Source organism: Sciurus vulgaris, assembly GCF_902686455.1.
Source record: "Sciurus vulgaris genome assembly, chromosome: 11".
NCBI lineage: Eukaryota > Metazoa > Chordata > Mammalia > Rodentia > Sciuridae > Sciurus > Sciurus vulgaris.
The window spans coordinates 66211568-66228271 of record NC_136472.1 but is presented as its reverse complement, the minus strand read 5'-3'; the positions used below and the strand labels follow the sequence as shown (position 1 = coordinate 66228271).

General features: G+C 38.6%; 1 protein-coding gene and 1 long non-coding RNA gene across 4 annotated transcripts in view; one reads left to right on the top strand and one right to left on the bottom strand.

Annotated features, from left to right (window-relative positions):
• RRP8 (ribosomal RNA processing 8) overlaps positions 1 to 16704 on the bottom strand; it is a 45705-nt gene that overhangs the window by 18508 nt on the left and 10493 nt on the right. Inside the window, exon 7 of one of the 3 annotated variants that reach the window (XM_079105731.1) lies at positions 10283 to 10922. The exons of 1 other annotated variant lie outside the window; for it this stretch is intronic. In XM_079105731.1, the coding sequence (XP_078961857.1) occupies positions 10692 to 10922 (231 nt within the window). In that variant the 3' untranslated portion in view covers positions 10283 to 10691. Of the gene's footprint in view, positions 1 to 10282; positions 10923 to 16570; positions 16676 to 16704 lie in introns of those variants that run through there. One more of the 3 variants, XM_079105733.1, reaches the window with a different exon arrangement.
• Positions 10920 to 16681, top strand: LOC306641001. The gene is made up of 2 exons (XR_013757983.1): positions 10920 to 13764; positions 16246 to 16681. It is a non-coding gene; the product is annotated as an uncharacterized lncRNA (long non-coding RNA).

Below are 16704 nucleotides of genomic sequence, written 5' to 3'. Positions count from 1 at the left end.
CATATTTGGTATGGATTTATAATGTTTATACTGCTTGGTGCTGACTTCTTTTTGAATCTATAGTTTTTTTCTTAGTTAACTTGGGGCTTTTCAGTCATTTCTTTGGAGGGCCTTCTTAACCTCGCTCTTTGTCATCTCCTTTGGGAGTTTGATAGCACTCAAAAGATCTAACATGTTATCAGCCCTACAGGTTTCTAAGGTTCTGAGTATTTCTTTCAGTTTATTTTCTGTCAGACAAATTGAGTAATTTTTATTGTTCTGTCTTTTGTTTACTGATTCTTTCTCTGTTCCCTCCATTTGGCTGTTCAGTTACCCACAGAACTTTTAAATTTAGTCATTATTTTTCAATTTTAAAACTTCTATTTGGTTTTCCTTCTATCATCATTCCTTTGCTGAGGGTTTTCACTTTTTCACTTGTTGCAAGTGCATTCAGAACAGCTTGTTGGGGCTGTTTTTCCATGGCTGATTAAAATGCTTGCCTGATAATGCCAGCATCTCATTGCCTTGATTTGGTATCAATTGTCTTTTTTCATTTAGTGTGAAATCTTCCTGGATCTTGGTATGAGAAGGGATTTTCAACTAAAACTTGACTTTCTTGTTTGTTTTTGAGACAGGGTCTTGCTACTTTTGCCCATGCTGACCTCAAACTCCTAAGTTCAAGCAATTCTCCTGCCTAAGCTTGCTGAGCAGCTGGGTGTGCTTCCACAACCAGTTCTGAATATTTTTGTATAGTGTTAGGAGCCTCTGGATTGTATTTAAACCTGTCTTACTAGCTTTCTTGGATACTACTTAGCAGAAGAACGGATGCTGTTAAGTTACTGCTAGGTGGAAGTAGATGTTCAAGTTTCCAACTCAGCCTCTGTTGCCAACTAAGGGAGATGACTTAATACTTCTGGGTGAAGGTTGGAGTTCCAGCTTGGGTTCTTCACATGATCCCACTGACGCAATGGTGGTGGTCTTGTTATTTCTAACTTCCTCTGACACCACCCCAGTAGAGAGAGGTACTCTTTGCTGCTGGGTAAGCTACCCTGTGATTTCCACTGTCACCAGTGAAATGAAAGGGCTCATTAATGGCCAGATTTCAAGGTCCAGGCTCCCTACTTGACTTTCTCTGATATCAATGCAGTAGTGGATATTGAGGCACTTTAGAGCTTCCTGTGGATGAAGTCAAGTTTACCCTCTTCTGCTTTTCCTGGTGTAGAGAAAATGGGATCAAAAATCTTGCTATGAAGCAGAGCTTAGCTGGAAGAGAATAGATAAATACATCCATGTAGTGTCTCTGTGTGTGCTTCGTTTGATTTTGGTTTTGCTAGGCTGTCCCTTTCCTGGTCTTTCTCTAGAGGGCACAGGCTTCGTTTGGAGGTTTTGCTTGGATTTACCTCTTGGCATTTCTGGGTTGTTCATTTTAGTTCCAAGCTTTATTTACATGAGGGGGAAAAAGATAACCCAGAGAATATACCACTATGTCATTCTTTGTGTCCTGAGATTGCTAGGTGATCTGTCTTAGTCTCTCCCCTTTTCAAAGGGTGTTTTCTGTTTTGTTTATTTTAAATTTTGTTTTGTTTTGGGTACTGAGGTTAAACCCAGGACCCACGTATGTTAGGCAAGTACTCAATCACTGAGCTACAGCCCCTGACCCCCTGCTTTTTTTGAAATTGCTCCCTCTTTATTATTGACTTTGCTAACTTATAATTTAGTAGAATAACACATAGTTCATTTAGATTGAAAACACAGAAGTTATATTTTCTTAGGATCATTACCACTGTCAAAAAGAAAATCAAAGTCATTACAGGTTCCTTGTAGAGCACTAAAAGTTAATGTAGCTTAATCAGACCCTATTTACTCCCTAGGCTAACTAAGCAAAATGAAAAGGTGATAAATTTTCCATGAAACTTACAAACACATGATTTTGGAATAATCTAATACATTAACCTCACTCAAGATAAAACTGTATTCTAAAATCATTATTTTAAATTAAAAAAATAGAGCCTTACAAGATGAAAATAACTCACAGGTCATGCAGTTGGTTTTTCCTTTTTCCTTTTTTTTTTTTTTTTTTTTTTTTTTTGTTTAAACAAATATGCACCATGGTGTTTCAGCAATAAGGCAAATGCCATCAATGTGAAAGCTGAAGTCTGCAATATACCACATTTAGAACTCAAGGGAGGTGAAATGGACAAAAGAGATAGTCATTCTAGCTAAATAATCAGGTAACATTATGACTAGTTGATTTGCAGCATCAAAACTGTCCATTTAAGTTTCTTTTTTCTTGACAATCAGAGGTCCCATGTTGTCTCCGGACTCTTCATTGTTTTGTGCGAGACCCATCAGAGACTGGACCTCTAGCAACGACAGTATACAGCTTTATCTCCCAGCTCTTCCATGTCAAAAGCATGTACTATCTTGGGGTTGTCTTTCAGGCTGTGAAGGTTTGCCATTGCTTTATTGTGAAGATCTTTAACATAGACTCTTTTATAAGCTAGATAGCCAATTGCAGTGGTCCCAGCTGCAATCCATTCAACTCCTGCACTGGAATGGGACGTCAGACCTTTGCTCCCATGGCATATGCACAGGACACCAACCAAAAGTGCAACCCCAGACTCTTTTTTGTACTTTGAGACAGGGTTTTGCTAAGTTGCCCAGGCTGCCTTCAAGTTTGCTATTCTCCTTCCTTAGCCTCCCGAGTAACTTGGGTTACAGGCATGTATCACCACAACCAGCTTTGGAAGTTCCTTTCTTTTTTTTATCACGCCTGTTTTATATATAAAGTACAGTATCTTTGTATATACTTAGCAGGAGGAATAGGGAAAAATTCATCTAGTCCAGAAGTTATCTCTGTCTTCGTTTTAAAGTCTCTTATATAAGAGCATAGTTGTACCTTGCTTTTTAAAAATCAGTTTCATAATCACTGCTTGTGTGTGTGTGTGTGTGTGTGTGTGTGTGGCCCTGGGGATTGAACCCAGGGCCTTGTGAATGAGAGGCAAGCACTCTACCAACTGCGCTATATTCCCAACCCCATAATCACTGCTTTTAATTAGAATGTTTCTTTAGTTTAAATTGAATGTTTTGGTTGAATTTAGGTCTGTCATTTTGCTATTTATTTTCTATTTGTCCCATTTTTTTTCCCTTCCTTTTTTCCTTTCTTGTTTTCCTAGGTGCGTTTAATGAGAAAACAAATTTCCAAATAATTGTTAAAGATGGTAAGGTAACCAGGCACAGAGGCATATCCATATAACCCCAGCTACTCAGGAGGCTAAAGAGAAGGATCGCAAGTTTAAGGCCAGTCTTGACCACTTAGCAAGACCCTGTCTCAAAATTTAAGAAAGGACTGGGAATGTAGGTCAGTGGTGGAGCACTTGTCTAGCATGTGTGAGGTCCTGGGTTCAATCCCCAGTACTGGAGGGAAAAAAAGTAAGACAGAAGTCTTTCAAAGGAGGCCATGGCAAGAGGTACAGCCTTCACTGCACGGGGGTCTTGCAGTGGGAAACAGAGATCAGATTCAACTCTGACTTCATGAAGAACAAGTGGGGATTTATAACCAAGGAGCAGGGTAGGGGTCAGTGGGTGCAAAATTATTAAGAGGAAGAATCAGGGATAAGGGGTTTCTGGCTAAAATGACTTGGCAATGTTCCTGTTTAAGACAGACCAGTGTGACAAGATATCAGATAGCAAAAGTAGATTTTCCCTAAAATGAGTTGGCTATGTTACGGATTACACTATAAAGATTTAATTTAGTCCAGTTCAGTTAGGGGTCATATAGTTTACTTCAGGTAAAACTGTAACAATTATAGCTCCACTAACCCCTTCCCCACTCTTTCCCCACCCTTTGAGCTATTGCCATATGTATCAATATACATTACAAAACCATATATGGTATGCATTTTTTAAAACATTCATGTCTTTTGAAGAAATAAAATATAGAGATACTTTTGTGTTTATCCACATATTTAGTTTCTGGTGTTTGTCATTTTTTCCTGTAGATCTGAGTTGACATCTGCCATTATATTTTTCTTAGCCCAAATAACTAAATTTTTGTAATGTTAGTAACACATTCTGTTATTCTGTCTGTTAGTAATAAATTCTTCAACTGCTTTTTGTACCCTCACCCTTACCACCTTTAAATGTTTTTATTTTGCCTTCATTAATAGCCCAAGTCCAGGCTACTGAACTGCCTGAATATAGAATTCTTGTTTAACTTCTTTTTTAACAAAGCACTTTGACTATGTCATTCCAATGTCATCTGTACTCCTGCTTTTGATGAGAAGTCTGTTTTTAATCACATCCTTGTTTCCTGTATATGTTTTTCTGTTTTAACTTCGGCTCTTAGCAATTTGATTATAATATCCCCAGGTGTGGTTTTTCTTTATCTTTATTTGTTCAGGATTCACAGATTCTTGAATCTTAAGTTCATGTCATTCAATAATGTTGTGATTTTAGTCACCATGTCTTCAAATATTTTCCTGTCCCTTTTTCTCCTAGTACTCCATATACACGTTGGGTCAATTAACATTGTCCCAAGGAGGTGAATGTTAAAGAGATAAAGTCAGAGAAGTAATTGGAATCTAAATAATGCAGGGTCTTGCAGGTTACAGTAAGAACTTTGGTATTGAATGAGATGGGAAGTCATTAGAACATTTGGAAAAGAAGGAAAAATAAGTTATATACTTACACATACATGTAGCAACATGAATCAATCTTAAAAGCACTGTATTAAAAAGAAAATGATTTATGACAAAACATTTACATGCACTCATAAGCTTATTTTAACAATATATAACAAAACCAACCAAATTGACATTATTCCAAGAATTTGATGTTGATTTGATATAAGAAAATTAATCTGCTTGCTACATTAACTGATAAAAAAAGAAATTATATGATTATCTCAATTCAGAAGCATTTAACAAAATTCAAAATACAATTCATGATAAAAAATAATAGTAACTGGAGAGGTAAGCCATTAATCTAGGAGTGTTTCCAAGAACTTTGCTGCAAGATTCATGCCCAGTAATGAAATGCTGAAAGCTTTCCTTTGATTTTGAGAATGAGACAGAGTTCCACCAACATTTTTTTTTCAGAGTTTTTTTTTGAGGACTGCGGACTGAGGCCAGTGGCACTATACATCTAACCTACAACCCCTAGCTTTTTAATTTTGAGACAGGGTCTCACTGAATTGCCCAGGCTGGCAATGAACTTGTGATCCTCTTGCATCAGCCTCCTGAGGCACTGGAATCACAGGCTTACACCACCAGGCTGGGCTCCAACACTTCTACTGAACATAGAAACTAACCTCCTGGCCAGTAAAGCAAGAAAAATAAATAAATGAGCCTGGTATGGTGGCATACACTTGTAATCCCAGAAGCTGGGGAGTCTGAGACAGGAGGATTGCAAGTTCAAGGCCAGCTTCAGCAACTTAGCAAGACTGTATCAAAATAAAAAAATAAATAAAAAGGGCTGGGGATATAGCTCAATGGTAAAGCACTCCTGGGTTCAATCCCCAGTACCCGCCCCCCTCCCGCAAAAAAGAAAAAAATCAGTGAAATAGAATGTGAAAGGAAGAAATAAAATGAAATAAAACTGTGACTACATAAAGATGATGTGAGTATGTAGAAAAAATTTAAAGCTACAGATAAATTACTAGGTTACCAAGGGTGCTGCTTCATGGTCACCACACAGGAAAAAAAAAATCTACTTCATTTCTATATATGAGTAAGCAGGAAATGAAAATTCAAAAAATCTCACTTGCAATTCATTAAAATAAAACAATAAATGCCTAGAAATAAATCTAACAAAAGATGTGCAGGAGCTTTATACATAAATGTAAAACCTTACTGACAGCAATTAAAGAATTGGAACATATAGACTACAGAACTGTGAGATTATTATAGATGTACTGATTTTCCTCAAACCGAGATAGCCTTAGAAAATTCCATCAGTGTTCCATCAAGGGAACTTGACTACCATGGAAATGCAAAAGGACAGCAAAAGTCCTCCTGGGGAAGAAAAGTGTGGGAGTTGCTGTACCATATATTAAGATTGGAAAGTTATTGTAATTGACACATTAGGTACTGATACAAAGGTAGACATATAGACCAAAGAATGGATGAGAATGCCCAGAAACAGATCCATATGTACCAGGAAAATATGGAAAGGTACAATACTTAGCAGTGGAAATTGCTTTTTCAATGAAAAGGTTTGAATTAATTGGACATCTAGATAGAAATGAAATGAAACTTGGTCCCCACCTCTAACCATATATAAAATCAGTAGTACAAGAATTAAAGAATTAAATATGAAAGACAAAATAGTAACACTCCCAGAAGATAATTTAGTAGAGTATCCTTATCATTTTAGGGTAGGAATTGCTCCTTCAGTAGGCACAAAACAGCATTTACCATAAAGGAATAATTGATAAACTAGGCTACATTACAATTTAAAACTTTTGAGACAGGGTGGTAGATTAGCAGGAAGTGGCTTTTCCCACAGTTCTGTGACTCAGGACTCAACAGCTAGAAAACTACTTTCTGTGAGATGAGTGAAAAAGGCATTTCACTGATACTCAGTATTGGAAAGAGAGCCTTGACTGGAAAATGTGGGGTACATTAGACAAGAACAAGGAACAGAACTGGAGCTGAGTTCCTGGTGGGAGTGGGGGAAATCAGTATATAAGGTCTGAAAAGGCCGAAAAGTGCTGAGGAAGTCTTGGTGCAGAGAATCCAGAATTGGAGGAGTGGCCCTCCCTGGGCATATCCAGAGGCCACCTGGCTCATTAAACTGGAGCATGAAAGTCACCCGGGTCTGCCTGCTGCACATGGGGAACCCAAGCTGGAGACATTTTGGTACCTCCGTGTGGCAGCAGCACCAACTCAGATCCAGAACCGAGATCCAAAAGTTCATATGAATCTGGTAGAGGCCAACTGTGAGATCTAAACTGAGCCTAGCAAATCTCGAGAATCTCTGGCACAGAAAACATCTGGCACAGAGACATTCTGCCTGAGGGTAATACCGGTTAGAGAAGCCAGAGAAAGCCCACCCTCCCTGGCCCCCTGAACCTGGCAGTGCAAAGGACCAGTGGCAGGCAGCGGCTGGAGAAGTTGAAAGAGGAATGACTGAGCTCAGTACTTGGAGGCAGTCCTGGAAAGGTCAGAAAGGATAGTATTCGAACAACAGAACAAATGAAGGACTGACTGCCCCTTCCCATAAGTGGTGCCCTGGGAAGAAAAGTGGGGTACAGTACTAGAAGTGTGTAGACTCATTAACACACAATAACTCCCCGTGTTAGAAAACACATGGGGCAATTCCAGACCTAATCCATGCCCCAGGGAGCTTCACTTCCGGATACTCATCACCCTGTAAGTGAAGCTGAAAGCATCTTCCACAGCTCTCCACACCATCCCACTGAGAAGGGAAGTTGAGCAATGGAAAGACAGTTTGGCACAGACAGGTGTGCATACTCCCATTGATTATTTTGGTATTTTGTTTTTGTTCTATTTTTAAATGTATACTGATTAATAGGTGATGGACATTTGTACACATACATATTTGTTTCCACTTTTTCATTTATAGCATTTCTTTTTTAATTTTATCATTTGATCTAATTAGTTATACATGACAGTAGAATGCACTTATGCATTTTGATAAATCATACAAAAATGGAGTATAATTTCTCATTTTTCTGATTGTACATGTTGCAGGATCACATCAGTAATGCAATCATACATGTACATGAGATAGTTATTGTTCCTTGCTGTTGAAGATTAGGGGTTTTGATTAGTATATTTTGAATTGATTGATTGTCTGTTTCACAAATCTGTTTCCCTTTTTTCTATTTCTCCCTTTTTTCTTCCTAACAGCCCAATTCTATTGTTCTTATTCTTCCTTTAATTCTCTTACTTCTCTTTTTTTCTTCTGCTCCTTCATAAACACATCCTACACTGCTCTGCATTTGCCCTTGAATCTACAAACCTTTGCTATTCCCCATCTCTTCTTTACTTTTAATGAACTCTATCTTTAACTGGAAATGTATACATACACACCTTTCTTTTTTTTTCATTTCTACCATTTTTTGAAGGCAGTTATTTTTCGTGGATCAGTACTTTGAAGACTAAGGTATTTGATTAGTACATATAGGTTTGATTAGTGTATTCCTTTGTCTATTTTTATTTTTAATTATAAATTAAAAATTTATTTTATAGAATTTTTTTTCTCTTACTTATCTGTTTCCCTCAATTCTCTATCTCTCTTTTCCTCTGCTAACAGCCAATCTCTATTTATCTCTCCCTTTTTTTGAGCGGGGAGTGGGTACTGGGTGTTGAACTCAGGGGCACTCAACCGTTGAGCCACATCCCCAGCCCTATTGTTTGCATTTTATTTAGAGACAGCATCTCACTGAGTTGCTTAGTGCCTCACCACTGCTGAGGCTGGCTTAAACTTGTGATCCTCCTGTCTCAGTCTCCAAGCTGCTGGAATTATAGGCATGCACCATTGCACCCAGCATTCCTTCACTCTTTCTTTCATTTTTTACTTCTATTTTTTTCTCCTCCTCCCTCATAATCATCACATCTACATCACTTCTGTTCTATCCTGGTTTACCACTTGAAATTGTAAACTCTTTTGTAAACTGATTTGTTTTTACTGTTGGCAATAACCAATCATATCATTTCTGATTATTGTGAAAATTAACATTCTAGATGCTATAGCAGGATATACTTGGTTTAATACTGTAAATTGATTGCATTGGTCATTGTTATTATCTGTCTCCCCCCAAACTGTGAGGTACTGGAAACCTTCAGGGACACTTTAAATCCACTGGGTAGAAACTCTACTCCCTAAAAAAACAACTGTTAGATAGGTAGACACAAAAACAACATGAAAAAGCAAGGGAACAAATCATGCCAAACAAACCTAAATATTTGTGGAAGAAATGTCAGAAAAGGAGTTTAGAAAGTTCATAGTTAAACTGATCTGCAAGGTAAAGGATGATATAAGGGAGAAAAAAGAGGAAGTGAAAGATCATGTCAATAAAGAGGCAGAGACTCTGGAAAAAAAAAAAAACTCAAACAGAACAGAAATCCTGAAAATGAAGGAATCAAAAAACTAAATTAAAAATTCAATGGAAAGCATCACCAACAGACTAGACCACTTGGAAGACAGAGTTTCAGGCAAGGAAGACAAAATGTTAAGAAACCATGAACAGAACTTCCAAGAAATATGGGACAACATTTTTTTTTTTTTTTTTTGCTAAGAGTTACTTTCTGGCCTAAGATGTGATCTATCTTAGAGAAGGAAGTGCTGAACTGTCATGTATAACTAAAGGGAACAAATAAAAAAATTTTTAAAAAGAAGGCCAAACTTAAGATTTATTTGAATAGATGAAGGTTCAGAAATACAAACCAAAGGAATGCACAATCTTTTCAATGAAATAATATCTGGAAATTTCCCTGACCTAAAGAATGAAATGGAAAATCAAACACAGGAGGCTTACAGGACCTCAAATATACAAAATTACAACAGACTCACACCAAGGCACATTATTATGAAAATGTCTAATATACAAAATAAGAATAAAATTAAAAGTTTGCCAGAGAAAAATGACAAGTCAAACTGAGAGGGAAACCAATCCAGCTAATCAGCTGATTTTACAAGACCCCTAAAGCTAAGAGCACATGGAATAATATACAGCAAGCTCTGAAAAAAAAAAAAAAAAAAAAAATCAATGCCAACCAAGAATATGATACCCTACAAAATTAAGCTTCAGAACTGACAATGAAATAAAAACCTTCCATAATAAATAAAAGTTAAAAGAATTCACAAATAGAAAGCCTATATTACAAAACATTTCATGAAGAAGAAAAATGAAAAATAAAACTGAAAACCAGCAAAGGAAAGAATTACACTAAAAGAATAGTCAATCAAAGGAGAAACTAAATTAAAAACAAGAAATGAATCAAAATGACAGGGCATAAAAATCATTTCTTAATAATAACATTGAATGTAAATGGCCTAAATTCATCAATCGAAAGACAGACTGGTAGGCTGGATTAAAAAACAAGAACCAAATTATACTGTCTCCAAGAGACTTACTTCATAGGCAAAGACACAAAAGACAAAGACAGGCCAAAAGACAGACCAAAAGTAAAAGGATAGGAAAAGACAAATATCATTCACATGGATCTCATAAATAAGAAGGGGTTTCTAATGTTGACACTTCAAGTCAACATTAATCGGAATGGACAAAAGTGCTTAAGGGAATTATACATCAACAAGACATAACATAACATAAATATTTATGCCCCAAACAATGGAGCATCTACGTACATCAAACAAACCCTTCTCGATTTCAAGAATCACAACATACTAATTTCAAGATCACAACATACTGATATTGGTGACTTTAACACACATCTCTCACCACTGGATAGATCCTCCAAACAAAAATTAATCTATAGAACTAAAAAGTACAATTAATAATTTAGACTTAACAGACATAGATAGAACATTTCACCATCAATGACTGAATACACTTTCTTCTCAGCACTTCCTTCTCTAAGATAGTTCACATCTTAGGCCAGAAAGTAACTCTTAGCAAATTAAAAAAAAAAAAAAAAATAGAGAATATACCTTGCATTCAATCAGATCATAAAGGAATGAAATTAAAAATCAATGATAAAAAATAGAAGCTACTCTAACTCCTAGAGACTAAAAAATACACTATTGAATGACCAAAGAATAGTAGAAGAAATCAGCGATGAAATAAAAAAATATGGACCCATCCACACCCCACTGGTGTGCAGCAACGGTCTGGAGAGTCCTGATGAAGATACGGAATCCACAGCAAAGTGACCATGGAATCTGGGTTGACTCCTTCCCACAGCCTGGAGGACCTGCAGCGCACCTGGCCTCCCTCCTCCTCCCTGGAGTGGCTGAGAAAGGGAAACACACCTCTAAAAAGAGGCACAAGTGCCCCTACAGTGGCTGTGGGAAAGTCTCTGGAAAGTTCTACCATCTCAAAGCCCATTACAGAGTGCATACAGGTGAGTGGCCCTTTCCCTGCATGTGGTCAGACTGCCTTAAAGAAGTTCTCCTGTTCAGATGAGCTGACTGCCACTACTGGACCCACATGGGGAAAAGCAGTTCCACTGTCCACTGTGTGAGAAGTGCTTTATGAGGAGTGACCACCTCACAAAGCACGTCCCGCATCACTGAATCCAATCCCAGCATAATCAATTCATCCAAAAAGGCGCTAGTCAACCCCTTGTGAGGATCTACCCATGGCAGCCAGGGAGGGATGGACGCTGAAGGACAAGATGACTCCTAGGACTCAGAGGGACACACAGAAATCAAGCCCCAGAAGAGGCTGGTTAACAGCAGGAGGTTGCTGCTCCTTGGTCAATATTCTGATTTTCCTCTCCCTATATTGTTTTTAAAAAGCACATGGTAGCCTCAAATCAAAGTGAGCACTTCTCTCCTTGCAAAGGCAACTCTGAGAACTATCTCTGACTGCTGGAGGGAGGCAGATTCTTTTGTTTTTTTTCTCTTTTAGTTTTCTTATTGGGGGCAGGGGTGGTTGGGACAGGGAGAGGGCAAGGCCAAGACTACAGCAGAATTTTAAAGATTCACATCACTTTACATGAGTCTGACTGGTGAGTTGACCTGTGGCACCACACAGAGATTCTGGGCTCTGTATGCTTGCTGTCTCTCCAAACTGTTTTCTTACCTTTTAATGTAATGACAAGTATGCTTCAGTTTATTTAGCAAAACTACTCTCTTGAATCATGTTAACTTTTGAGATTAAAAAATAAAAAATTAAAAAAAAGAAAAGAAGAAATAAAAAATATTTAAGGTAAATGAGATAGCAACACAACATATCAAATCTCCAGGATACTATGAAGGCAGTTCTAAGAGGAAAGTTCATTGCATTGAGCTCATTCATTAAAAGAATAGAAAGTCAACAAATAATTAATGTTACATCTCAAAGCCCTAGAAAAAGAACAAATCAACACCAAAAACAGAAGATATGAAATAATTAAAATCAGAGTCACAATTGATGAAATTGAAACAACCACGAAAACACAATTCAAAAAATCAACGAAACAAAAGTTGGTTCTTTGAAAAAAATAAAATTGATAAATGCTTAGCCAAGCTATAAGAGAGAAAAAACTCAAATTACTAAAATTTGTGATGAGAAAGGAAATATAACAGACACTACTGAACTATAGATGGTAATCAGAAACTGCTTTGAAAATCTATATTCCAATACAATAGAAAATCATGAAGACTTTGACAAATCTCTAGAGACATATGACCTATCCAAATTGAATCAGGAGGACATAGAAAATTTAAGCAGATCAATTTCAAGAACTGATATTGAAGACTCCACAAAAAGCGTACCAAAAAAGAAAAGCCCAGGATCAGATGGATTCTCTACGGAATTCTACCAGACTTTCAAAGAACTTACACCAATACTCCTCAAATTATTCCATGAAATAGAAAAGAAAGGAAACCTTTCAAATTCATTCTATGAAGCTAGCATAACCTTGATACCAGAACCAGGCAAAGACACATCAAGGAAAGAAAACTTCAGATCAATATCCCTGATGAACATAGCTACAAAAATTCTTAATAAAATACTGACAAATTGCATACAAAAACATATTAAAAAGAAGACTCTCATGATTATCTCAATAGATAGAGAAAAAGTGTTTGACAAATTTCAGCATCCATTCATGCTTAAAACACTAGAAAATCTAGGGACAGTAGGAACATACCCCCACATTGTAAAAGCTATGTATGCTAAACCCAAGGCCAACATCATTCTAAATGGAGAAAAGTGAAAGCATTCCCTCTAAAAGCTGGAAAAAGACAGGAATACCCTCTTTCAGCACTTCTATTCAACATCGCCCTTAAAACCCTAGCCAGAATAATTAGACAAGAGAAAGAAATTAAAGGGATACGAATAGGAAAAGAAGAGCTCAAGCTGTCACTATTTGCCAAAGACATGATTCTATATTTAGAACATCCAAAAAACTCCACCAGAAAACTTCTAGAACTAATAAATGAATTCAGCAAAGTAGCAGGATATAAAATTAACACCCATAATTTAACTGAGTTCCTATACACCAATGATGAATCAGTTGAAAGAGAAATCAGGAAAACTATCCTATTTACAATAGCATAAAAAAAAATTTGGGAATCAATCTAATAAAAGAGGTGAAAAACCTCTACTATGAAAACTGCAGAACACTAAAGAAAGAAATTGAAGAAGACCTTAGAAGATGGAAAGCTCTCCAATGTCCTTAGATGGACACAATTAATATTGTCAAAATGGCCATACTACCAAAAGTGCTATACAGATTTGACGCAATTCCTATTAAAATTTCGATGATGTATATAGAAAAAGCTGTCATGAAATTCATTTGGAAAAAATAAAGAGGCCCAGAATAGCTAAAGCAATCCTTAGCAATAAAAGTGAAGCAGGAGGCATCACAATACCAGACCTTAAATTATACTACAGAGCTATAGTAACAAAAACAGCAAGATATTGGCACAGAAACAGTCACGAAGACCAATGGAACAGAACAAAATATGCAGAGACAAACCCACATAAATACAGGTGTCTCATAGTAGACAAAGGCACCATGAATATACATTGGTGAAAAGATAGCCTCTTCAACAAATGGTGCTGGGAAAACTGAAAATCCACGTGTAGTAGAATGAAATTGAATCCTTATCTCTTGCACGAAAATCAACTGAAAGTAGATCAAGGTGCAGGCGAGGGGAAAGCGGCTGGGTGCACGTGGTAGCGGACACTGCAGTGGGCCCACTCCGGGGGGTGGCGGTGGCTGGCGGAGAGGAGAGTAGCGACAGCAAGGATGACGGCTGGCAGATCGGGTACCTTGACCCGGCCTCCCAGAAATTAAAAAGTCCGTTGCCTACAGAAGAAAACAATGAACCGTTTAAGAAGACATTGACCACTGGAGATACTTCCTTAGTGGAGGAGCTCCTGGATTCTGGCATTAGTGTGCATTCCAACTTTCTATATGGATGGACCCCTCTGATGTATGCTGCTAGCGTTGCCAATGTAGAGATTGTTCGGCTCCTTTTGGACAGATGTGCTAATGCAAGCTTTGATAAGGATAAGCAGACTGTTTTGATGACTGCATGTTCTGCTTGTGGCTCTGAAGAACAGATCTTGAAGTGTGTAGAGCTGCTGCTTTCAAGAAACGCTGATCCAAATGTAACTTTTGGAGACTGATGACTCCCATTATGTATGCTGCACGGGATGGCCACCCCCAGGTGGTTGCTTGCCTGGTTGCACATGGAGCAGAAGTGAATGCCCAGGACGAGAATGGTTATGCTGCTTTAACATGGGCAGCACATCAAGGTCATAAAAATGTAGTTTTGAAGTTGCTTGAACTTGGAGCTAATAAAATGCTACAAACCAAAGATGGAAAGACACCAAGTGAGATTGCAAAAAGAAAAACATCTTGAGAGCTTCAACTTTCTTTCTTTGACTTTAAATCCATTGGAAGGAAAGCTTCAAGAGCTAACTAAAGAAGAGGCTATTTGGGATGTGAGGGCGATCTGGCTGCGACATCTGTCACCCCATTGATCGCCAGGGTTGATTTGGCTGATCTGGCTGGCTAGGCGGGTGTCCCCTTCCTCCCTCACCGCTCCATGTGCGTCCCTCCCGAAGCTGCGTGTTCGGTCGAAGAGGACGACCTTCCCCAATAGAGGAGGACCGTTCTTCGGTCAAGGGAGTAGCTGCACTCCTCTTCTAGAACCTCCAAACAAGCTCTCTCAAGAAGAGGCTATTTGTAAACAATTGACAGCAGATTCTGATATAGGAAAAGATCACATATTTTGTTCATACACAGCATTTGGAGATCTGGAAATATTTTTACATGGTCTTGGACTGGAACATATGACAGACTTACTAAAGGAAAGGGATATAACTTTAAGACACCTTTTGACCAAGAAAAAAGATGAATTTGTAAAGTTTGGGATTACCAATAAAGATCAGCAGAAAATTCTGGCTGCTGTTAAAGAACTGGAGGTAGAAGAGATAAATTTTGGAGAGTTACCTGAAGTGGCAAAGTTGGAAGTGAGGAGTTTTTCTATTTCAACTATGAAAGACAAAAGAAGTGAACATTTTAGGAAGACACTGGAGATCTTCAAAGGAGCAAGGAGAGGTGCTGATGGACGTGTGCTCAATCATCAAGAAGAAAGAATGTGACAGATCCTCTTGAACAAAAGATAAGGTGCTTAGAGAAACAGAGAAAAAAGTTCTGCAGGTGGCAGAGCTGCGGACCAAGCTGAGCACAGTGGAGAGTGCCCTGGGTGCTCTGAAGTGCTAGAGGCTGCGGAGCCAGAGCAAAGGTGGCACTGCCCAGGACCTGTGGCAGGAAGAGGAAAGTGAAAACTGAAATGAAGAATTGAAACAAGAATTGAAGAAAGAGAATACGTTTTTAAAGGAAACAAATGCTCTTGCACTGAAGAAGGAGCATTATGAATGTGAAACTCAGCATCCTAACAAGGTACCAGGTAGTCCTGGGAGCTGAGGCCAGCGCTCCCTGTGGAAGAGCACAGTCCTTCTTGGGTCACACCACATGGTCCAAGCTGGGGGGCAGGCACAGGGCACACCTGCAGCTCCACCAGCCACACCTGCAGCCTTCATCCCCACCTGGCTGGGAGGCTGTGGGACCCCTGCTCCCACAGAGGGCAAGGCAAAGAGAAATGAGAAGCCACAATAGGCAGTGGGAGTGCAGCACATCTTTCTATCCTCTTTTCTTTCCTCCTTTCTTCCTTCCTCCTTCAAGTCTGAAGAGCCACATGAAGCAGGTGAGTGCTGTGAACACTCACCTTTAGATCAACCCAGGAGCTTCCTGAAGAAGCAGCTGCTCTTTAAGATAGTCGCTAGGGAGCCAGTGAGGTACACAGGGAAGCAAGCTGAATGCCAAGCTCAAATTCAACAGCAAGGCTAAGACACACTTTTCACTGGGGAACCCAGCCATGAGGGCTCTCAGGAAAATGCCAGGGGTTTAGTACCTGAACTCCAGCACAATCTTCACAGAAGCAGCTGTGCATTGCTCAAAGGATGAAAAGAAGTGTGTGTGTGCATGTGTGCATGTGTGTGTGTGTGCACACTTTCTATGTGCTCATTCTTAATTTCCTGGAGAGAAAAAAATAAACTTCAGAGAAATTTTTTATTTCAAGGAAAAAAAAAGAAAAAGAAAGTAGATCAAGGACCTAGGCATTAGGCCAGAGACCCTATGCCTACTAGAAGGAAAATTAGGAGCAACTCTTTATCATGTCAGCTTAGGATCCGACTTCCTCAACAGGACTCCTAAGGTACAAGTAAAATCAAGAATCAATAAATGGGATGGTATCAAACTAAAAAGCTTCTTCACAGCAAAGGATATAAACAAGAACATGAAGAGAGAGCTGGGCACAGTGGTGCATATAATTCCAGTAGCTGATAAGACTGAGGGAGGAGGACTGGGAATTCAAAGCCAGCCTCAGCAACTTAGCGAAATCCTGTCTCTAAATAAAATAAAGGAAAGGGATGTGGCTCAGTGGTTAAGCACTCCTGGGTTCAATCCCTTAGAACCCACCCCCAACTCAAAAACAAAACAAAAAAGAACATGAAGAGAGAGGCTACGTAATGGGAGAAAATCTTTGCCACCTGCACCTCAGATAGAGCAT